The sequence below is a fragment of the Centroberyx affinis genome, unplaced genomic scaffold (assembly GCF_046629955.1).
Source record: "Centroberyx affinis isolate AG114_WGS23_722 - 3 ecotype Tasmania unplaced genomic scaffold, CSIRO-AGI_Caff_v1 ptg004476l_1, whole genome shotgun sequence".
NCBI classification, from domain to species: Eukaryota; Metazoa; Chordata; class Actinopteri; order Beryciformes; family Berycidae; genus Centroberyx; species Centroberyx affinis.
Genome location: NW_027282135.1, coordinates 136,890 through 161,854, shown reverse-complemented (window position 1 = coordinate 161,854; position 24,965 = coordinate 136,890). Strand labels below are relative to the sequence as shown.

Here is a 24,965-nt window from a genome sequence, read left to right as displayed (position 1 = left end):
TTACGCATTGACAAACAAGGATAAGAGTCGACTACGATCAGAACATCACGTGTCTCTGGTCGTGGAAAAAGAATGGAAATAAATAATGTGTTGCTTGGATCACAATTGTGCAAGCTTTTAAACTTACAAACCTATAGTCTACTAGTGGTAGGTGGTAGGATAGTAAAAAAAAAAGAAAATGTTTTACTTCAAGTGGGTTCCCTTTTCCACAATCAGCCCATTTTCCTGGAAATAGCAAGAATCAGCAAATTGCACCAAATGGCCATTGTTCCCTCCAATGCTTGAATAGTAAGATCAAATGTATTTTAGAAATTTGATGTAATTTGGAACAAATAAAATACCCACCGCCATAATATACCCACCACCGATATTTTGGCAGGACAGTATCGTGACATAAAATTTTGGATATCACCCAAGCCTTCTTCCAGCGACTCGTTTCTTGATTTGGTTGTGCCATGTAAGCATAGTTCTACTCACCACAGGCAGGCCGTTGTTGACGGACACCCCTTCCTGGTCCATCATGTTGCGTGAGATGGTGATGGAGGGCAGCTCCAGGCTCTGCGGGGGGAACTGGGGGGTTAAGTGACCCCGGTGGTGGGCCGGCGGCTCCGGGATTCCCGGGAAGGGTGAGTCCACTTCCGATAAGCCCAGGCCAGACTCTGTCTCAGGTGGAGGCGTAATGGGAGGAATCTCAAACTCCTCGTCTCCCAAACTGGGCGTGTGGAAAGTCTACGAAGAAGCAGAGTGGGGAAAAATCGTGAAAACCAGTAACACAAAACAACCGAAGACAAGAAGCATTCGCCAAGGTAGGCCTTATCTAACATGCAGGCAGGAAGCCTGCAGGGATTAAATCAAACAACTTTGTTTAAAAGAGGGAGTGTTTTAGTGGAGTGGTAATACACTTGTCTATAAGTGCACTGAAATGTAACATTTCCTAAACCTATTAAAGTCCACTTTGAGCAAAGAAGGAAAAAGGCAAGTGCAGAAGGAAGACGTCAAACGCAAAAATATCAAGCGGCAATCATGGGAGAGAGAGGATACATGATAAAAGCCCTTAATCTTGGGGATGGAAGATGTTGGGTTGAAGTGCAGAGAAAATACACGTCACCGGGAGATGGGTTTAAAGAACATTTTCAAAGATTATTACGCTTGGCCAGAAGTGTTTCTTTTTGTTCCCCTTGCCTGCACCCTTAAATCTGCTCATCAAACAGCCTAATCCTTCTGCCTTTCGAATTAAAGCTTTTGGTCACACTTAATTTGCTTATTTGCCTTCTTGGAGATGGGACTGTTCACCTACTTGGGTCTTGTCTTCATCTTCACATTGCGTTAAGCTACTCTCCAAAAGGCCAGTATATTCATATACCCACAATGACCACATTGCAGCTCCACATAAATGTAGCTGAACACAGGGCCAAACAGCATGGTATCTAAGGTCCTGCGTTCACCCGGAACCTCTTTTTTTAAGCTAGCAGTGCTAAACAGATGCTTGGGGAAGTGCTGGGCTTGGTTGGTGCTGTTAAGCGACTACTGAAAATCCTGTTCGAAGCATGGGGCTCTTTTGCTAAAAGTGGAAATATTTTAACTTCTAGCGCTTGGCACCCTGAGCGCTATAAACATGTTAAGCTCCCAGCACTGTTGGGAATGTGGAACAGCGTGTCCTTTGTGTTGGAAAGAAAAAGAAAAAGAAGAGAGGTTACTGGTGGACACATAACTTAAAGGATAACACCGGTGTGTTTTTAGTTTTTTTCCTATCGCCATTATTGTCCATGAAAAGTCTAAACCCTCCAATGTATTTGCCTCAGTCAGAAGCTGCTACTATCTGTTCTGCTGCAGGTTTGCCCGACCTCCCAGAAGTCATAAGGTCCTATTTTTTTCAAAAATGCATTAAAAACAGCTTGCAGAGGCATACAGCTATACTGACTGACGTAACACATCATGTTGAACAACACTTGTATTGCACTTTTTCCTAACATTCCATTTCCATTACGGCACACTGTACATACTTCTGATGGCAGTGAAGAGGCAAAATGAAACTTAAGGCACAGTGGGAGCCAAATACGTGCAATGATCTCTTCACATTTAATTCTGGCAGAATGGAAATATTTTTGATGCGATTGCAACTGCAATCACTGTGGCCCTATAAAGTAATGTTAGGAAAAAATACAATACACGTGTTCAACATGATGGATTACATTAGTCAGTGCAGCAGTAGGTCTCTGCTAGCTGTTTTTAATGGATTTAAAAAAAAAATGTGACTCTATGACTTCTGGGAGATCTATTGCAAACCTGCAGCAGAACAGACAGTAGTAGCTTCTGACTGTGGCAAATATATTGGAGGGTTTAGACTTTTCATGGACAATAATGACAACAGGAAAAAACTAAAATTGCACCAGTGTTATCCTTTAAGTGCTTTAAATTGATTTCAAACGCATCTTTCTTGTCCTTGGGTCACCGTTTTAGCACTGCTGAAGCTCTGCCTCCAGTGACCTCATCAACCATTTTAAATTTTTCAAATAGGTCTGGCATGTAAATTATCGGTTTGCAGGGTAAAATGGGAGTAACAATGCATTTCTACCAACTGCAGTTGGGTCCTCCCTACCTTGATTCACCTTTTCACACACCTGAATTTCATTTGGTATGGGATTTTGAGTCTTGGAGATAATCACACATCGCTTTTTGAGACAAATCCTTTTCAAAGGAGCTGATGAATCTGAATGGACTGATGAGGTTGTGGAAGGAGGGTTTTAATGCATGGTTCCTCGACAAATCAACCAGCTTGTACCTCTCCTGCTCTTTGTCCTCTCACTCTTTAACACAATAACATAACAGCCTTTTAGTGACATGTAGATCTTACAGTACCATGGGCGCACACGATTTTAGTATGGATGGCCCCAGTGGGAACCAAACCCCTTACCCTGCCAGTGGGGATAGTATGATTAAAACCCCTTTGAGCTCCACAAGACCACAACCTGTACTCCAAACATGGGATTCGAACCTACAAACCTGATATTAAGAGTCACATGTTCTACCAACAGAGCTAACTACACTCACCGTCAGAGCTAACCAGCCTTGTCTTTTCCGCCTTGCTCCACTCTGTCTCTCTGTCTCCAGAAGGGGATGGAATAACAGAAGGGAGACAGCGGAGGGAATATGCCAACACAGCCCTTGATTAGGGAGTATTAATGTTCCCCTTGCTTGCTTTAGCACACAGACACTTGAAACTAATTCATTGCCTACTCAGGGCAGCTGTCTTGACAAGCACTGATGAATTCCAGTGGCAGAGGCAGCTAATAGAGTTCTCATTCCCCCTTTCTTTCTCTCTTCCTGTTCCCGACCACTGTTTCACTTTTCAATGCTTGTTTCACAGCTATTGAATCAGTTCTCCTTTCTGAAGGAGCTAAGGTCATATTCATCACAGCGCTGGCCTCTGGCTCATAGAGAGCAGAATAAATCACACGCAGCTTCAGTAGAAACCATTTACTATGAGTCCTCTACTGTCATATTATGCTCCAGTCCACTAGGAAACCTCGGGAACTTAGTTCACATTTATGCCTGTTCAGCAGCATGTGAATCAAAATACAAAGTGTTCATAAAATAAATAAAACAAAAGTGTCATGAGTCATTGGCAAGGGGTTCCAGTAACACACAGATTCTCCATCATCACAGGCTTCGTTCGCCTTTTTTACTTCCCCCTGTAGCTACAGCTGTATGATCAATTTCCAGACAAGCCTTGAGACCTAAAACTTGTGGTCTAAGTCTCATCTCAGACCAAGTATATCTTCATATTTTTAGTATATAATGTAGCAATTTTAAAACATTGGTGCACTATTCCAATCTCTGTCTCAGAAAAGACTCGCCCCTGTCTTGGTCTTGCCCTGTTGTCAAGTAGGATCATCTTGACTACAACCCTGATGTAGAGAAGAAAGATGGGGCGCAAAGGCTGTATTCGTTTAGCCAGATTTAACCACAAAAACCCTCGAAAAGTATGGTTTTGGGGAGGGAAATCTATCACTTCCACTTTTATTGCTCTTACTCTCATATGGATACTATTTGCTGATGTAAGTAGGTTTCTTGTGGTATTACATTGTGTAAGTTAAATCAGGGCAGAAGTATATAGGCCAAAGGATCCTATAGGCTGGTGCATTGTGGCCTGAATTACAGAGCCAACCAAGAGATTTGAGACAACCTTCAAGGAGGAAGGTGAGCTGAGGTGAGCTCCATTTTTAAAAGGAAATCAGCACAAACATGACCGTGACCTTTAAGATAAACACAGACATGTACTTGGAGGGGAGGAATGCTAGCGTTTAGTTTCTGCTAAAGAGAATGGAGGTGGAGGATACAAGGAGAAAATGACTGAGAGGGGGAGGGGAGGAGGCCCAAGATCAGTATCAAAGACTGTGTTTGTGCGCATCACCTCCCTTTGTTAATGATGATCCAAATTAACATCTGCACAAGCGGAGCTGATAATGGAGACATGGAGTTTGTTTCTCATCTGGGGCTATGGAAGGTGTCAGCTGTCAGTGAAGGAAGGCCCTCTCCCTGGGGGAGAGGTGCCAGACTCAGAGAGTCTACTGGAACCCACAGAGTGTTACAGTGTTGCACACTGTCTGGTGTCACTTCACATAAAGCCAGTCTAATTCTGCACCGGGAGCAGCTTAGGGGGCTCTGATCTGAGATTAAGAGATGCACAATCCACTTTCTTCGCATCAGCAGCCTGATTATCCATTTAAATTGTTCTGAAAGGCTCAGCAGAGCCAAGTGCCAAGCCAGATGCTGGCTCGGGATGTGCGGGCATGTACATGTAGAGGGGGGGCAAGGGAGAGAGAGAGACAGGGAGAGAGAGCATATGTGTGTGTCGATATTGTGTGAGTGTGCATGTCTTTCCATTGGCAGCCACAGGGTCCAGTGGCATGAGGGCAGAGCAGGGCTTATAACAGAGAGGCTTGATCTATCCAGCATGAGCATCCTGAGCAGATGTATGGGGAATCTCCAAGCCTCAGTGCCTAATGGAGGAGGTAGACCTGGGTCAAGCTACATTTACAAATTATTCTTAGCAGTTGTTATAATCTACTTGGAGAACCACACGGGTGGTGTTTATCCACTAATGACACTATAATGACTTGTGTAAACTAGTTTGTTGCCCTGTGCAGTAAACCCCACCCCACAGATACCTAGGAGTGCACCTGGACAGCAAGCTGGACTGGAGTGGGAACACCGAGGCCATATACAAGAAGGGCCAGAGCCGACTCCACTTCCTGAGGAGACTCAGGTCCTTTGACATATGTAGAACCATGCTAAACATGTTCTATCAGTCGGTGGTGGCAAGTGCCCTTTTCTTTGCAGTGGTGTGCTGGGGTAGCAGCATAAAAGCTGTAGACACCAACAGGATAGACAGACTGCTGAGGAAGGTGGGGTCTGTCCTGGGGGCCAGCCTGGACCCAGTGAGTGCGGTGGCTGAGAGGAGAATGTTGGACAAACTGCTGGCCATCATGGACAACGCCTCTCATCCACTTCATGACACACTGACCAGGCAGAGGAGCGCGTTCAGCAACAGACTCATTCTGCCTCGGTGTACCACGGAGCGGCACAGGAGGTTCTTCTTGCCCACCGCCATGAGACTCTATAACTCATCCCTGGATTAACCATCAACAACAACCCCCCTCTCCAGACAGACACACACTACGCATCTCAACTTTTGCTCCTTTGCACACCTAGCTCTTAAGTAACATTTGTATATTTCCACATGTATATATTGTGTATATATATCTATATATATATATAGATATATATATATATATCTATATATATATATATATGTATGTGCATATTTTTCCTCATCTGTATATTTGTAGAACTTATTGTTTATTTTTATTTGTATCATTATTCTTATCTCTACCCTTATTTTTTAATTATAATCTTTTTTGTTATGCGATTCTATTCTGTGTATTGCTATTGCTGCTGTAACAAAGAAATTTCCCCCCAGGGATTAATAAAGTACCTACCTACCTACCTACCTACCTACCTACCTACCCATCCATAACACCCATGGACTGCAGTTTGGACCTAACAAAAAGGCCATTAGGTTTAAGAGAATCAGAATCATTTCATTCTGTACAATACTATGGAAAGTACAGTGAATGTGTCTTGGTGGTATTGGTGCAGTGACATACTGACAACTTACACCGTAACAAAATGTTGATATACTGATATAGAAGGACAACAGGACTTCACATATAGTGCAAAGGGACTGCGCAAAGACATATGACAGACAGTGAACGATACATATCACTTAATGTGTATTGTTTTAACTCGAAATATTAAATGCAAGGATTATACCAATGGAAACATACAAGAACGTGACTAGCAGATGAAGAAGAGACATTCATGATGTGTATGAGCGAATGATCCCATGGTTCAAGTTTCATATCGCTGTACCACCATGGTGCTCCTCCAATATAAGGAGACAAGAGCAAGAAAAAGCTTTTCAGGCAATATCTCCAGTCTTTCAATAAACTTTGTAATCCAATTCACAGATGCAATAACCAAGACTTGTTAAAGGCAGCACCATGCAATTACTGCATATAATAGGCCTCAGAATCAATAGAGCCAGGATTGAGGCTCCAGTTTCCAATATCTAGACAGGCAGAGTGCACAGCTACTCAAATGACAACATCAACCATGGCACCCCCAATCAACATTATTTCAAATTTGGATCATTTGTAGTCCATTTCTACATATTTATAGTTCATTACACCTCTCTAATTTGATTGAGAAGGTAAAGTGATACTTCTGAGTGGAACTCAATCTCAGTGTACAGTATCCCTTTCCCTGAGGGAAGCAGTCAAGCTTTCCCTGCTAGGATGTATGCTTTACCAAGCACACCAAGGTCATCTTATCTCATCCTCTAAGTGCATAAGGTAAATGATACGCCCAGTCATCTAAACAGCAAATACAGGTCTGCTGCTCTGATGTAGAAGCATTTTGTCTCTTGCACAATGCATCGGAAATTTGGATGACATGGGTTGTGTAAACCAATAGTGCCTGGATGGAGGTGATTTTGTATTTAAAATGGAAGCATTTGCCTGTGCAGCAAAAGAATGAGGTTACATGAGTATAAAGGTTAAATGTCTATATCACCATTATGAGCAGCCAATTACTTTGAGTACAAGGGTCAAAGCCCAGACAACAACAGATATAACAAATGTTTCTGTCCTTAGAATATTTAATAGAGAAAAGCTAGGTAAAGTGATGTGAGCCAGACAGAAAGTGTTTTTTTCCCTTACAAGACAGGATCAGGTGCAAGTTAAGGAGGAAGGCAGGGGAGAGGGAGACATGCAGTGGTTCTTTATAACATGCCTGTGTGCAGGACTGGATTGTTGCGCAGTACTATAGGAGGGCTGCATCTTTTTTTAAACAATTACCCTCTGGTTTGAGTTGAAAACAATCTGTAGGTGAATGCGGCTGCATAAATTTAGCCTACTGTCAAAGTTAGCCGTTCATCACAGAGCCCAGATCCGTTTTGGCTGACGCTCGTACAGGAGGTTTCCCCTCCACTGTACCGAGCCCAAGGCTGACACATTAAGTAGATTAATATAGCGTTACAGTGGAGAGAAAACTCATTTTGGTGTGAAACTTCAGAATTCAAAGTGGAAAGTCACTTTAATCTTTCTTCAGCTCAGGTTGCAAGAAACAATACTTTGTACAGTCCATCATTTGCAAAGAAAAAAAAATCTATGCTGTGCACTTAAGACTTTGTGTGCTTTTCTCTCTTTCTCTTTCTCTCTCTCCCTCTCTCTCTCTCTCTCTCCCTCTCTTTCTAAGCACAATGCCATCTGTGCCCTAACACTGGAAACAGTTGTTCCTTTTGATAAAATGCAAATGAGCTGAGCTGTTTTATCAAGTGGTCCCCCCGGCCCATCCCCCCACCCTGGCTGCCACACTGGGCCCTCACAGCTGGGGGCTGAACGCTCTCCAAACAGCTTGTGCCGGCGTGGCCCCCGCTGCAGTGGGCCTCCGCGGCCCACGGACACAGAGGATGCACCCACTCAGAGCAAATGTGGGGGAAAATTAAACTTCTCCCGTAGTACTCTCCGGCTTTGTGGAGCGGTCACTTTATGAACATGAGGTCACACACTCCAAACACTCCTGCTGTAACCGCCTGTGCTTAAATGCCACGGCAGCATCCCCACTGCCGAGCTAATGAGAATGGAAACAATAACTCTTTTCCCTGAATAGTGAAAAATGCGAGGCGCTAACAATGGCATCTATCTAACTCTTTGGGAGCTGTGTAATGATGCTTTGCTGTGGGTTTTGAAGCCGGATCAATCTCCCCTGCTAAACTGGATGAGATTGGCCCGTTTGAACCACAGAGGATGATGGGTATTTTTGGTGCACTTGTCTCTAATGACAGGGCAGTGGAGAGGGCGGAGGGGGAGTAAAACGGGTATATTTAGCACACTGTTAAGGCTACTATAGCTCAGAGAGGCAGTTCAGAACTATTCCCTTCTTTCTTTAAATGTGATTTACAGTAACACGTAGAATTATTCAGGCAGCTCTACAGCCTAAGACGGTTAGTGACATTTCAGGTTTCATAAGTGCCAGCAAAGAGAGTGGATGTGTGAGTGACAGAACTGCGGAATCTCCTTGGGCTCCTTGATTATGTCTTTGAAAAGAGGGAGAAAACAGGTGTTTACATCCTCAACTTTCCGGGATGTCACTTAAGCTTACCGAGTGCTGTCAAGACAGTCACATCACATGGCTCTCAGAATACCCATTGTTACTATGACAAGGCTTTAGGGTGAGCATAGCTGATCTCTCTGTATGCTTCAGAGTCTTAGGGTAATGACAAGCAGGCAACATTTTGAGGCAATGAAGATGAGCAATATTGCCTGTGGCATAGAGACTTGCAAATTGGAATAAATCATCGTGGATAACATGGAGGGCTTTAAGACATATGGGTAATGTTTATACTATTAGTTGTCACTGTTGGCAAATTTGCCCATCTACATTGCCTTAAATAGTTGCTCCCGTATCAGGAGCACAAATTAATATATAGATGTAATATATAGATTATTATATTAGGAAAAAGCAATATCATTTATATACATCTGTGAAAAAGTCTTACGCAGTAGCAGCTTGTTAAGCTTGTTAAGCAACTTGCTGTAGTCATTTAAAATGCCCAAGGTATGATGCATTTGCATGCAGTCTACTGACTGATAATGCATCAGGCTTTATTGCCTTTCTAAGAAACAAGTACGAAACTTGTCTGGCACATTCTGCAACATCTGCTCCACTGTACTTTATCACTTTAATTGGCTGCATTTGTATTGGGTAGTACGTCTTTAACAGTTGCCTTTCCCATGATCAAATGGGAATTGGAATATGGAAAAGGATGTATACTCACATCACCAGCAGCAAGTAGGGCACCGTTGGCCTCCGCCATATTCATGTAGTTGTTGTTGTTCTGGAACTGCAAATGAAGACAAGAAAACACAATCAACCTTATGGTGTCAAGATAACATCCGGTGTACAACAGGCTCTCCCCTCAAAAAAACGGACGCCTATCATTCAAATGGCATGTCACACTTGGCTTTGAATGTTTACACATTGAGTTAACCCCTCACTCTCCTTGCGTGGGTGAATTCTGCCACTTTGCTATTATTGTGACATGAAGAGAGGCCTGTGAGAGGCCCAAGCCAATTCAAACCAAGGTAATGAGAATCTGGCCTGGCTATTCAGCTCTTATGGGATGGCAATTAAGGATACGTTTGCATCACAAAGCCAAGTATCAAGATGCAGTGGCAGGTTATTAACTTCAAATAACCTATGGGGGACGAGTGTTGCTGAGGGGAAAAAGGGAAGTGGAGAGCATTTCTTTAACACGGGTGGTGTAGATGTGTCTTGGTTCATGAGAGGTGGGTTACAGATACAATCAACAATTTATTTGACCAACTTCATTTTATGTTTATTTACCTATGCTCACAAAGAATTTGACTCGAAGATAAAATAATGTTTTGGATTGTTCTCATCCCATTGCAACTTGCAATAAAACTGTATTTGACTCAAGCGGTTACAAATGTAAACAAACCTTTTACAGCCTCAAACACATAAAATGAATCTTCAGCTGTCCTTTTATTAAAGGGACAGACAAATATCAGAGTGCAAAAAATTGGAATAATGTCTACGTAAACAAAGCCAGTGGTGGGGAAATTGTGTTGCGACAGAGGGCGCCACACTGCAATTACAGCTAGGGGGTTTAAACTGTAGGCGAGCTATTAAAACCCTGCACTTTGGTAAGAAATAACATAGTGTTTTCACCCCCCCCCCCTTCAACCCACACATAGCCTGCTGGCAAAATGGCAGCCACTTCCTTTCTTCTGAGACACAAGCGTGCTGACAGGTAGGAACAATGGGACATAGAATGAAGAATTATGGGCTAGCAGCTGGGCCCTGGAGCACAATGCACCTCTCTGTGAGTGAGGAGTGCAAACCCTGCCTACACGGCTTGAAGGAGAAAGAATCACAGCGAGTTGCGTCTTCATGAAGTTCCACTGAGAACATTCTCCCTTATTTTCAACAAAGCACCGGAGTAATCTCTTTTGTGTGTTTATTACAAAGTCACTCTCTTTAAACATTATGAATGACGAACAACTCCAATAGATGGAGAGGAGAAAAAAATGGTTTCTTATCTTAGCAGAGGCCAAACAATAGTGGAAACAAATTAAGATCAGAGAGAACTGAGAAGTGCATTAATATATTTTCCAGTCCTTTGTTTTTTTTCTTCTTCTCCTTTTCTTCTGAGTGGTTAGTATGTAAATGTAATTACCGAAAGAACTGCTGCTAATCAACTGCGAATGGTATCCATTAATTAGTCTATGCCCTGGAGAGAGAGTGGAGAATCAGCAGCAATGTTAACAGCGTTACGCACCAATGAGAAGGGAGCCACAAGCTCTGCTAGCAGTTGCTGAAGCAGGTGGTTTGGGCTCTCTAGTCCTCCAGTGCAATCTTACCTGGAGCTGCCCCACTAAACTATATCTGAGTTGAGCTCTGGGGTCTACAAGATTGCACAAGTGCATGCACAGACATGCGCACACATGAACGCGCGCGCACACACACACACACACACACACACACACACACACACACACACACACACACTCATGCATACACACACACCTCAATTGTGAAACATCTGTCAATAAGTAGCACTCCCTCACTTCCCAGCTGTGTGTAACTTTGAGACCTGACATGGCTGGGTTACGTCAGCCACTCGGCTGGTAATTAACCTCATGCTGGGCTTATCTGGGAAGTGTTACCCTGTCCCCCTTCTTCTTTTAGATAACAAATTGAAGTCTCAGAGATATCCCTCTCTATTCAAACACTAGGAACATTGTGCTGATTGTGGGCAGAGATAGGGCTTCGTGCAGTGCTGTCTCTGTTTCCTCCATCCCTGTGTCTCTCTGGATGTGAATAAGACTTTAAGGGGCGAGCAAACAATAGCGCTTCGTTGTAAAGAGCTCCCTGAGAATTCTGGGAAGGCCCAGGGGAATATATTCGGATCTGAACACTTTATGCTGCTTTTAATATGGATTCAGCCTGTTGCAGAAACAAGCTGACGAAGGAGATTGGCAGAGTGGAGTGGGTCCGTCTTAGGCTCCGTACTAATTTCTTAGTGTCATCAGTATTCACAAATTTTTAACTCAATTGCCTGCCCATTACACCTCTCTGGTTACTCTTCCCAAAACATGATGAGCCACGTTAAGTATGTACGAATCAAGGAGCGACGTGTCATTAAAACAAACACAACGCCAAAAGGTGCAATGGAATTAAACTGTATTAAATACTGTAACCACAGACATTGATCTGAATCACATTAGCTTCATTAGAGAAAACACAATCAAGTAAAGTCCAAGTGCTAATTGGTGGTGTGAAACTCTCTGGGCTCCGTCTCTGTGAGCCATGTTTCATGGTGTTTCCTGGGCCCTTTAAGAGCAGTTCCAACTCTCCTCAGAGAACTGTGACTAACATCCCAAGAAACGTCCCCAGCCACCGGTATCAATCTTGACCATTAAAAGCTGCACCGTGTCACGGTACAGGCTGGGCCAGGGGCCTCTGCGGACAACCGGAGTAGGGAGTGGATCTTGTTATTGTTATTCCCAATTCATTTCGGGGGGAAGGCGTTCAAATGCTCATGTTCACGGCCGTGCCGATTGAGTCAAACGCCAGATGAAATTAAGTGTGATTGGAGGGACCACGCAGCTGACGGTGAGGGCCCGCACTAAAATGGGTCACCACAGACAATGAACGCTCTGTAATTAAAATGATGTGACGAGCTGGACAAGTGCTGCAGCAAATCCTTGTGAGGGGCCAAAAAACACTGGAAAAGCATTTTGGGGACGGACACTTGACATGAATGGAAAGATGGAGAATGGAATCAGTTGATTGTGGCAAGACACATGTCCCTGAGACAGTATCCAGAAGGGGTTCTGAATGCTGAATGTATATTTGCAGTGTGACATGTATAGTCTGCTGTCTGCAGTATGTCTTGTACTGTCACTTTACACTTTGGGTGAGGTCCTGTTGTCCTTGTGCCATGTGTGTCAGTATGTAAGCTGAACCTCTGCAAGTTGTCAATATGCCTGTGCATCAATGTCGCAAAAACAAATTCCCGTGCATTCAGTTTACCTGGCAAATTTAGCTGTTTTAATTCTGTACCTAACCGAGGGACTGAATGAAAATGTCTATTGCAGCACAGTAGCAACAGCCCAGGCAGCGCTGTGACTACACATTCAAGAGCTCAGCACATCTAAGTTCTACATGTTTCCAAAAACCAGTCATCTACGTCTCCCCCTCCTTTGCCTTTTCTGCTAGAGGGCTCTGGCAGAAGGGAACAAGCAGTAGAAAAGGGCGCTTTAAAATAGCTGTGGGATAGGAGGCTTTTATTAACAGAGTGAATTCATGGCTAAAGGTGCTCTGTAATATGAGTAGCACTGAGAGCCAGACATGGCTACACGGCAGAGCAAACACTGGGCATCCAGTGTTTTTATTCCTCCTTCTGCACCACCAGCACATTTCTTCAATAACTGTTTAACAGAAGAGAATTAAGAGCTTACATGGATCCTGATCCTAACGTGAAAAGTCTCCACTGTCTGAATGATCACAGGCAGACAGAAAACCAAGCAACCTCACACTGAATAAGTTGAACAGATGAATATGAATTCCTCTATTTTTTTGTGTAAATGCACAGATTTTTGTCCACTCGTTTTCCTCTGTCTTAGTCTTTATAATACTTCCAGTATAGTCGTCAAGTCTTAGTGAGAGCTGGGAAGGTGGATATGGGGCAGACATCTTAATTCAAAATGTTACATTTTTAGGGTTTATTTGTGAGTAGTTCAGTAGTTTTATTAGACCAAGCAGTTCTTGGCAACAGACAATTAATCAGGATTTAAATATAAACATTAGCATGCAACATAGACAGTACAATATAGTACAGTATATCCATGTATTCTGGGTGCTAATTTTATTCCTTCTGACAGAAACCAGTGTAATTTTCATGGTAGATTTTTCAACCCCTTAAATCCCAGTCCAGGAATATTTGTATGAAAGAATGTCCAGTGGGAAATAAGGTGTTTTACAGTTATTATAGCAAACAAAATTATTTCAACCTCAGGGCGAACACAATATTGCACCAACATGACCCCATCTCACCCCCAATATGATGGAGTAACCACACAGATCCTATCAGTAAACATGAACTGGACAACCCAAATCCACAGAATACACGACTAAAGAGCCTCTGATAGCACAGCTGCCATGTCTATGCACATACAAATGGAAAAATATACGGTACTACTAGCCTATACCTCCTCATCTGAAAATCAAATACGGCTCGGTCAGCAGCCATCAAATGATCAAGAATGACTGAAAAAGATGCAGGATGATAAAGCATTTTTCCATAAGAAACACCTAGTAAAAAATAAGAGGTATCTGAGTGTGCATTCTGTACATCTGCATTTTGCTAGCTACACTTGAACCAATTTGATTCAGAAGATAGATCTCATGAATAAATCTAGCAGAATACCCCGAGGTAACAGTGCAGAGGAAATTTCAGAGATTGCACGTGTAAAATATTACAAAGGCAACATCAATTTATTCCATCGATAAAAACAGCTTCAGCAGGCTGTTCCTTGGTTCCACAGTAACATCACAAAGTCACAATATCAGTGCTGTCTGTCAGCAGGTAAGCAAATTGGACACATTCCTCCTCCCCACAGAAAACCCCCAAACTAATTCAATCAAGTGCACAGGCTTTTCCAGAAACACATCAACTGCTGACAAGCGATTTTACAGTTCAGCTTGAGCTCAGTAATCACAGCCTAGCCTCTGTTCTCTGGAACATGACACTTGTGCTAATATGTTCTCCAGTGGTCGCTATAAAAGACAGCAAAAACACCACAGTTAAAACTCAACCTCCAATCCAGAGAAACCCAGGGTAATTTGCTTTGTATTATTTTATGCAATTTCCTTTTAGGCTTGGAACGATGCCAGGTTAGAGCCTTTCATTTAGTGAAGGGGGAGGAGACACGAGAAAGCAGCACCCTTTCCTCTCCTGCCGTCCCGGTCGGGCCCGGTTGTAGCTTGGGTAAACAAAACCTCTGGGAAAGTTATCTTCTGATTCCTGAGGTCCTCCTCACCAAATACATGCTCATTTACAACCCAATTCAGTGTAAACACACTGCAGCTGCCTCTCTGGTGATCACAAGGCCTATTCACACCCAGCAGGCCCCCATGCATGTAGTGCCAAGCTGACATATATAGATATATTTCCCCCTATGTGTGCAGCAGTCAATTTGTAAAGCGACTCCACAGCACAGCGTGTCCACACAGTCGGCTCGCAAGCTGTGTTCTGATCTGCAGACCGAATCGATTGGTAATTCAGTTTAAAGCTAAAATCATTACTCCCCCAGCCCAGCACCGTCTTCCGCCATTAGGACTGCTGGTCCACGACTACATACGGTAGCGGTGAGGGGAAGTTCGCTGCCTCTCAGTGTGAGTAGCTTCACAGCGGAGTGGAGGAACAGGCCTGAGAGAAAAATCTAGGCCTTATCTGGGATCTGAATCAAGCTGATGACAGTTTTGTTCAGGCTGTGTCCTGATTATCTCCTCTTTTACACAAGTCTGGCCACTGTAGCCTGGCTTAGTGTCATCACAGCCCTGTTTGCTTTAGGAAATCTGGACCTGGAGGGGCAGTTTAAACTCTAGCAGAGATATCAAAATGGCAATAAAAGACCACCTGTTTCCTAGGACACCACCACTATTTGGTGTTTGATCAGTGTGCATTAAGCATGAGTATGACGTTCCAGGTGTCTTGGCTCTCTGATATAGTGGGAATTGAATTTTGGTGTATGCTCCCTGTAACTTATGGAAAATGTAATCGCTAAGGTCTCTGAAATGTGAGAGCAGGGAATTATAGCTGGTTCTCTCTAGAGTAAACCCAAAGGCAGGGCCTCAGTTGTCCACTTTACTCTACATGGCACAGGAACGTAACATTTGTGTTTTATGGGACATGAAAGTAAGTTTGCATATCCAACCAAAATGACAAGCTTAACTATGAAAATAAAGGAAAGAGTTGAGTGTTTTCACAGCTCAGCAAATATGCATTATGTTGTTTCAAGCTTCCCCGTCATTATGGCAGTGTTGAAAGACAGTAAAAGGAAAGCTATAGTTTCTGAGAGTCAGTGCATTTAGCATATTTCATGGAGCCACATTTACATTCAGCGCAGATGCAAAATAAAAGGTTGATAACGTGGAGACACAAGCAGACAAGAGTGAAACTGTTTTTGCAAATTCTTAGCATTCGTTTGAACCTACTAGGAGGAGGAGATGAGTGGAGTTTACGATGTCAGGACAATTCAGATAGAGTCAGAAAAGTTGTCAGTTACAGAAAAGTAAACTAAATTGACTTTCAAATAGTCTGAAGATTCAGATACACACTGTATTGTCCAAGATTCCCACCCATCTGCTACTACAAGCGGGTAAAAACACATGCTAAGAATTATCTGAAACAGTCTTTGACCCATGTCTGACCACAACAGCAGGATCAAGTATGCCGCTGCTTAAATTTGGTTTGGCTGTTGCCAATGACTGAAAGACACAATACCTGCCATTATACAAAGGCCACAAAATGAAAGTGTTCTGTGGCTACTGAGATCTTCAACTATACATTGCAATTTCATATAGGGTCCCCCCAACCCAAAGAGCTCATTTACTTTTGAATTGTACAGTTGGAAAACATATATCATCAAGAGATTTTCCCAAAATTATGTTAACAACTTAGATTTGTTTTAGTTTAATAATCTGGTTTTAAGTGTAAATGTAGCTTTTGAGTGTAAAGTCCAGTAAACTGTAAAATGCAATATTTAATGACCCTAACCTTAACCCTAATAAAGCAACACATTAATATCATGATTTTATAACATAGCCATACTTCCACAGCCAACTTTTTTATGCCAGCATAGGTTCACCATAGCTACTGTTTATTGAATTCCCTGAGGCCTAAGGCTTGCAAATGCTGCCAAAACAAAGATGGTCTAAGCATTTGTCATAATGGACCCACACCCTTGGCCCAAGACTGGTCTCAATACTATGCAGGTCACCATCCAACATTTCCCACTTCTCCTAGCTGTGCGTCTGCGCCGTACTCTCGAGAGCAAATCCTAAAAGAAAGCGCAAGCTAAATGGGGTTCCATCTTTGATCTAGCGGGGTGCAAAGCCATTGGCCCACAGCCACAAAGGAGCTTAGGCAATGGAGAGAGCCTCAGAAACATGGTGTAGCTTTCTCACAATGGCTGCTGTTGCATAGACACACGGCTCTTGAGGAAGCAACACGAGAAAGGGTCGGCTTGGTGGTGTTGTCTTGCATTTGCCACTAAGCCATGTCTCAAGGCTGTTTACTCTCACCAGCTTTGAAGTAACTCCAATTCAAGATGGTATCAGAGGTGTGGATTTTAACCAGGCTTACTTTACTCCACTTGCCATTCTTGCACTACAGAGCAGAAGGCTGCTGTGGCTTTAAGGAAGCTAATATCTAAAACTACATGGTTAAATGTCATACAGGAGAAGAACAGCTTTCTGCCACTGGAAATGGGTTTGTTTTTGGTGGCGGTAATGGTGATGGTTTTGCTACTACTCTTGGTTTGTCGGATGGCTATGAGCTCTGGGACTTGGATCCACATAAAGCTCTATTGAAAGCTGCTGGGAGTGGAGTCCTCTCTTATTGCTCTAGCAGCACAGACACATTTCTCTATTCCCTGTGTGCCATTACTGGCTAATACACTCATTATAACTGGCTTTGGGAATGTGCACAGTCAAGAGCTTTTAGTGAACTCAATGCAATCCTCTATTTCTTATCGAGTAATTGCAGAAAAAATATATTTGACTTGGGGGATAAAAACAATATGTGTTATGTTACCCATATAGAGTACAGGTACAGAAGCCCAAAGCACTGAGAGCAACAACATCAAGATATGCATTCGTCTTAAACACAACCTAATTATATGTTCAGTGAAAGCCTCAATCCATAATTGCAGTATAGCAGCCTGCTGAAACACCTTTGCACCATTACTAGCTTGGTTTATGTTTTCATTCAGTGATTTTCTAACTGACTGAGTAAGCTAGAGACGTACAAGGTCTGACAGTATGTTTATAGATACTGAATTAATACATCTATTTTGAATTAAGATGGGCTGTAACAGTTGTAAAAAGATATTTTTTTTATGTTTAAAGCAAAACTCTTCAAAATCTATATGAATGCAGACCAACCTAAAATGTATGCAGCCAACACATTCTGGTTTGTGGCTTTGTGTACAACCAGGGGGATCTTTAGTATTAGCTTCTCCCCATTTCTTGCTAATCAAAACCCTTAAGACTAGTAATGGATTCTAATACCTCCTGCATGTATCGTGACAATACCTTTTAAGTTGCATGGGTGTATCCAGCAGCCAGTACAAACCGACCAGTTGTTCAATCTCTATAAATCTGAAAAACACAAACTGCTGAGCGGTGACTCATATATCAGTCTATTATACACTACAGGGCTGACTGTATTAAACAAATGGCTGGGCCTGCAGCTGGAAAAGAGAGGCAGTATAGAGAGAGCAGAGGTTATTGTCTAATTTAAATCTTGGCTGCCTTCCCAGAGCTGTACCACATTCCAATTTGTGGCTGTGTTGCTTGGCGCTACTGACAGAGGTCCGGCTGCAAATACTCTCAGGCTCCTCTCCAGAAATGTGTCTGGAAACTGACGATCAACAGGTTGGCAGAGATTAACGGTATGACTGGGGCAAATTAGCTGAAATTATGAAAACGCACAGATATGGATGTTTTGCTTTGTGCTGCTCCCACACGTGCCGTTTTCCTCCCACAGTTGTTGCAATAATATATCTATAATCATTATGCCTTGGTGTGCAGCAACACAGGCTCATAAAGAAAGCCAGTGCATTACTTCTGTATTATCCTTGAATTCCGCAATGAAATGGCAGCTGGAAAAGACATCTGTGAATACGCAGCAGTTAGAGAGCGGCTGAGCAGCATCTTAGAAGCAATTAGCTATTTCAAGCATTTTCTCCCTGGCATACTATTGTCCATTCATCTGTTAGATTGACAGCACACCAGGACATCATTAGCAAACCTGACGGCTGTTGAGTCGAAGACATTGTTTTTCTTGTGACAGGAACCATCAAGGCTAAGTGCTTCACTAATGTTTTTAACAGTATTTAAACTCAAAATGTAATTTCAACATTTCCCTCTTCAAAAGCAGCAGCGAGATTAAGACACCAGCCTTGAATAATTACAAACACTTCAAGTTTCACCTTTCATTCCATATCATCGCACCGACATTTAAAGAGATTGGGAACAAAGACGCACTGCAGATCTGTTTAGTCATAATGTAAAATTATTCCTTTCCTCTGTAAAACGACAGGTTGGAGATCAAAGGCACGCGGAAATGACAGTCTGTGGAGTTACTGGAGGCCTGCCATGTTTTAAAGGGTTCCTTTTTACAAGAGGAAAAAAAGGTAAGCTAGGCTAGCAAAGTGTTCATACATGGGAGAAGGTAAAAAGAGCTCTCTGCAGAAACCGTCTTTTGTGTGGATGACACTTGTGCAGCGTGTGACGAATCAAATGCAACCCAAAGGTGCAGATTTCCTTATTGATAATATCAAGCATTGGAATTTTTGAGTAGTTTATGAGCCAATTACACCAATCATAAAAGTCAGCCATGTATATACATTGCAATTAAAAACTGGTAATTGTAACGTCATTAGTGTTTCCACCCGCTCCCATCTGAACTGAGTAAAGTGTGATCCATTATCCTAATCCAGCTAATTTGAAGGGTATGAAGAAAAACACAAGGATATGGTCTTTTGTACTGTCGATTGCGGTTTTGAAATGTTCCTCCAAGATTATTGCACATGGAAGAGCGTACGAGAAAATAACCCTGAATCTGTCTCTTTTTACAATTGAAAATAATCGTATATGTTTTATTTGTACAGCCCCCCTTTACAGCTGTATTGATTTCCTCCTTTGACCACAGCTCCCTCAGAGCACTTTTATCCCATTTCTCCAGTGCAGCCAGCTAAAAAGGGGGTCACTGACATTTTCCGTATTTGAGCCTTGACCTCTATTTTAGGACCACGCTGTGAGTTTCTCCACTAAAATAAATGAGAGCGGGGCACAGTCTGCTCCGCACTCGCACCTTCCCCTGCACATGTTCTGCCATCACTCTTCATTTGTCTTCATTAGGCTCATGTTTGACCCGCTTCTCCGATTCCGATACATTATACAGTCTGCAGAGAGCATCAGACAGTGTGATGTCATAGCCCAGATCTCTCTGGCACATTGTTTTATAGACGCAGAGGTGTGGAGCAACATACCACCACAGGCTGCTGGTTGTGGTGAGACAGGTGGGGAGAGCGCTGCTGCATTGAAGTTAGAGACAGGAAGCGATTTCGTAGTCAACTTGTCATCGACCATTTACCTGGAGCCACAAGGAGAGATGCAGCGGATGTATCGAAAAATTTAAAAAGTACATCTGAACATCTGCATTTTGGTAAGCTATGAAGTAAGCTTCATAGAATTTACTTAACCAACCATAAATCAACATGTTTTACTCGTGTTCATAAACATTACAAGTATAACTAAAGCTTTTATAGCCTGAAAATACATGTAAAACTCATGTTTAGCTGTCACTCGCTGTCAGTCAAGTGTAATCAAAAGCTCAGCCAATTAACCCAGAATGAAAAATGTTGTTAATCCAATGAATGAATTAATGAACACAGGCAGTAATGGGGAGGCAGTGTTTCCAACAGGGGGCGCCATGCTGCAGTCACAGACCGGCTCTTTAAGTTAAGAGTGAGGAAAAGAATTCCCACTGTCAACCTGTCATCAGCTAATTTACCTGGAGCCAGAGGGGGAGATTCACTGGACACATAGGGAGAGTTAATCTCTTCATTCATCTTCGCTAAAGAGATCGACCCAATTAGCTTGCCACATTGACTGACAGCCCTTTTCACCGTTTTTTTTTTTTTTTTTTCTATTTTATTTCTTAAATCAGGCGCAGTGCAGTTTATGCTGGCCCACAGAATTATTCAGCGCTACCGTGCAACAGTGAAATAATCATGATGTCTTTATTCAAATCTGTCGAGTCTGAAATATTCACCACTGCAATTTGCTGTGACTGATTAGCCAATGGGAGGGTTGCTTGGGGATATCTCTCCAGAGCTCTGTAATTGAGCGGATTTGACTTGGGAGAGGTTTTTTTCTGCTGATAACTACACACACATTCTCTTTTTAATGTACTATTCTTTTTTTAGCCTCTCCTAAGAGCCAGTGCACATCAGAATAATGACGCTTGCAGAAACAGCAGTATATAGGACAGTTTATACCGCCGACTGCCGGCCCTGAAAATGCTAATCCATATCGTGTTTAATCTGATGATTTACCACAGTATCCCTCTCTCTAGCCCAGAGACCAGTCAGTGTTGGCTGGCCCGATCAGTGCAGAATTGTCAGATCCAGAAACTCAAAGATCAGGGACAACAATAGCCCCGGGGATTGCCACCGTGGCCTCTGACATCCCACAATACAATACACACAATATACTGAATGTTGATGCAACTGTCTGTGTGCCAGTACTCATGTTGCACTACAGGCTATGAAGAGTTCATTTCCAAAATGCTATGAAAAATATCATCGCATGAACATCATTCAATATCTCTTCAGTGTAGAGGATCCAGTCTGTAAATGTGTTACCATTTTTCCAACCAACCCCTTGAGTAACCAGTTACACTAAAAAAAAAGAAAAAAACAAAAAAAATATCTTTTTTGTGCCATCCACATGGAGAAGTGTCACTTTTTTTGCAAATAGCAGATGTCCCAATTTTGATTGAAAATCTTCCTGTCTTGAAATAGAAAAATTACAGCTTTCCTCACATAGTCACATAGTGTAGGGCCTGTGAGGTGTCAGTTCTCCAACTAACTAGTGACGAGTGATGATCTGTGACATTTTGTCAACAGTCTACTTACATTTTCTAGCTGGCACGCACTTTGTGTGACAGATTGTAAGGCTTAAAAAGGGAGAACAAACAGTGAACTGAAAAGGATAAGCCATCAAATAATGTCTAATAAAGAGCTGTTTCATTATAATCCCGTATGGGTAATTATGAGATTAATATGCCAATCCTGGTTTTGGCGGCTTCTGCAGCCAGGAAAAGCGATATTTACAGCAGTCCTTGTGCCACAGTGCATTGAAAGCAGCTTTCTTTCACATGAAATCTCATTCACTTTGTAAAGGAAAAAAAATGTGCTGTTTTTCTTTTCCAAAACACACCACTAATGCTCTGGGGCATGATTTGTCATTGTTATTCAGTGCTCGCTCACCTACACTTAAAACATGATCCTTCTGGATTTTAATTAAGCACCAAGGTACCTCCCAGGGGGTTCTGCCTTGGCAAAGAAAACTACTTTGATTTATGTACTACTTTGTTGTTTCTGCTTGAAGCTCGCCTGTTATGAGAGACTCTGGTGATGAATGAACGAACGGGGCAATTATTCTTATTTGTTAATTAGTTCCTGTTAGGAATATATTCTTCTGAAAATATCAATACCTTACAATAGCACAGTTGAACATGGAGCTGTCTCATTTCATGTCATGTCTCCACCCCACAACAATCTGGTAGACTGGCCGAAGCTGGTTACACTTACAAGTTCAATTCAATTAGTTAACAATTTGGTGCTATATCAAACAAAGCTGATTTGAATTTGAATTTGCCTCAGTGGGCTCAGCATAAAAACAGGATAAGATATTTAGGTAGACACACAAACACCTCCCATACTTTCCTTCCCATTCTAATATACTGAAGCAAATGGCACAAATTAGTCCAATGAAATCAGTTAAAATACTAGTTAAAGTACCATTTCAATATTAATGCCATTTCAATAGCAAGTACACACTTGTGAATTAGCCTCATTAATATGCCTCTTAGACCTCTGTTTATCCAAAAACATATTAACATGGCCAGTTCACATGTTCAAGTGTCATGAACCTCTGTATCTGTGAGAGTAAACAAAAAACAAGGGCAAGGGGAAATATGAGAGTTTACTTGAGCTTCGACATGTCAATGCAAAAGGCATTGTGATCCTCATGCAATATGACACCCTCTGCAATAGTAACCAACAGAAAAGTCGTAGAATTGAAAAACTGAAACAATAGGCATAAAATGGAAAAGCAGTAATGCATGAAAAGCTTTCCCTGAGTACACTATTGCCGTATGCTGTATGGGTTGTAAAAATGAATTTCCACAGTAATTCCAATGTAGTGGATAGTATACCACTTTAACATTAAAAACTAATAGCTTAATGGCACAAGTAATTGCACATTATAAGTGATAATGTGATTCATAAGATAAAACTGAACAACATCACATAGTGGACGAGCTCTACATTTACAGTCTCATTACAGTGTTTTTTTCTCTCATGTTTCTGAATCAGCGTAAAACCATCGTCTTTTCATCCCTCCATTATTACAGGGGCCAGACACTTTTCAGCAAGACGAAAATAAACTACAGGCAGTGTTCACATCTAACATCCTATGGGTAATATACTTGTTAGCCAAAGCTAATATTGTTGTTTCTGCGTCTAGAGAAGTATTACTTATTCAGTAATCATATAGCATGGGTAGCAGCCAGTTTTCAATATGAAACTTCAAGGACTGGCAAGAATATGATCCGGGCTACCTAAGTGGACAAGTATGCTCCTGTGTTTAATAACATGCTACATGCCCTGCAATAATAGGTGACAGACTAATATTCACAAGTGATAGGGCGCTGCTCAGACAACAACATATTACTTTATCCACAGACAAAAACTATATATCTTTGATCATATTAATTGGAAATGACAATAACAAAGGCTGTGGCAATAAGAAAAGGCACTATAGCTCCCAACCTTGCACTTATCCCTATTGGTTGCTTGCTTCTTAGTTGATCTAGGAATTGAAGCTGCTGTTACATTTACTGCAAGTCGCTCTGGATGACTATAATGTAAAACGTAAGGTAAATTATACCTCTTCTAACAACTTGAAGTTAGCCTGCTGTGCTAATGGCAAATGCCACAAGGTCCACAAGTGCGAATCAAAGCAGCAGTCGAGGGCATATCTCATAACGCACAAAGAAAGCGAAGTTAAGATGGTCGGCCATCTCAATGTCACGAGAACTGTTTCAGAGGCAGAGCTTGTATGAGGTCTATTCTCCTAGATGCATATCAGAAGGTAATGGAGTCTCGAAACTACAGGGGTGCTGCGGGATCACCGCGATTAGCTTGTGGAACTGCTGAAGGTCACCACCGCTGAGCTGAGCAGCCACAAGCCTTCATAAAACCATGCAGCGTACATTTATTTTCAAAGTGTTTCATTATGGACGGTTAACCTTGGCTAACTCCGAGCTAACACTTTAATCAACTGCCTGTAATGCCTTTGATACAGTGTAATCATTCAGCTTCTCTTCTCGTTTATCAGCGGGAAAGACGCAAATGTACTGGGGTTTTATTTAAAGAAGAGAGCTCCTTTTTCCAGGTTGTGCAGGTGTAGGAAAAGATACACCGTGAGTAAGAGCCTCCAAAGTTGAGGACCCTAGATCGGTTTCCCTGGAAGGAATGTGTCATTTGAAAGAACTGTCAGTGGCGGTCCAGGGAGGGAAACCCCGTCAATGCCGAGGCCTCACAGAGCTTGATCTGGTTTCTGCCTCTGCCACCCCGCACCAAGACCACATGAGAGAGTTCACCGGCCAACAGAGACAGACTCATCGCAATACACAAGGACATACAATACACATACAATGCACAGTGAGCCCCAGCAGCTCAAGCAATTTCATGGACCAAATTCCCAATAGAGGTTTGAGGGATCGGACCCTTATCATGCGACTGCAGTTTCAGAATTTCAGGTAAAGTCCATTGTTCCTTTTGATCATGTAATTGATTGGGAGCTGGCTAGACTCAGGGATACTGTACATTCTCCATTCAACAGAAGGCCATTTGTTTATGTGACAGACTTTGGCAATTACTGCTAAAAGAATGATGCGCTGGGTGGAAAAAATGACAAAAAATCAGAACTGTGCGACCTTTAGGTTTTACATGCTGGGACTCAAATAAGAATTATGTAAATATGAACCGGCATTTTTGTAAAAATATGAGTGAGCAACTTCTAAATCCTACAACAACCTTCACTGCTAAGATATAAGCAATCTTCACTGTGTTCCTGATTGGGTGTTTATTAAGGCATCTTCATAGTGCTGTTTGTTATGGCACAAAGAAAAGGTAGGCCCTCTTTTATGTTTAAGGTACTTTTGAGACCAATAAAAATCACATCAACAATAAAGACATCATGGCACACTTTTTTAAACCCTCCATACGTGA

General features: G+C 42.2%; 1 protein-coding gene across 1 annotated transcript in view; it reads right to left on the bottom strand.

Moving 5' to 3' along the window:
* Nucleotides 1-24,965, bottom strand: part of tox3 (TOX high mobility group box family member 3) — a 43,299-nt gene that overhangs the window by 9,548 nt on the left and 8,786 nt on the right. The window contains exons 2-3 of the mRNA XM_071544156.1: nt 9,404-9,469; nt 478-729 (exon numbers count right to left, since the gene is read on the bottom strand). Coding sequence (XP_071400257.1) covers nt 478-729; nt 9,404-9,469 — 318 coding nt within the window. The remainder of the gene's footprint in view (nt 1-477; nt 730-9,403; nt 9,470-24,965) is intronic.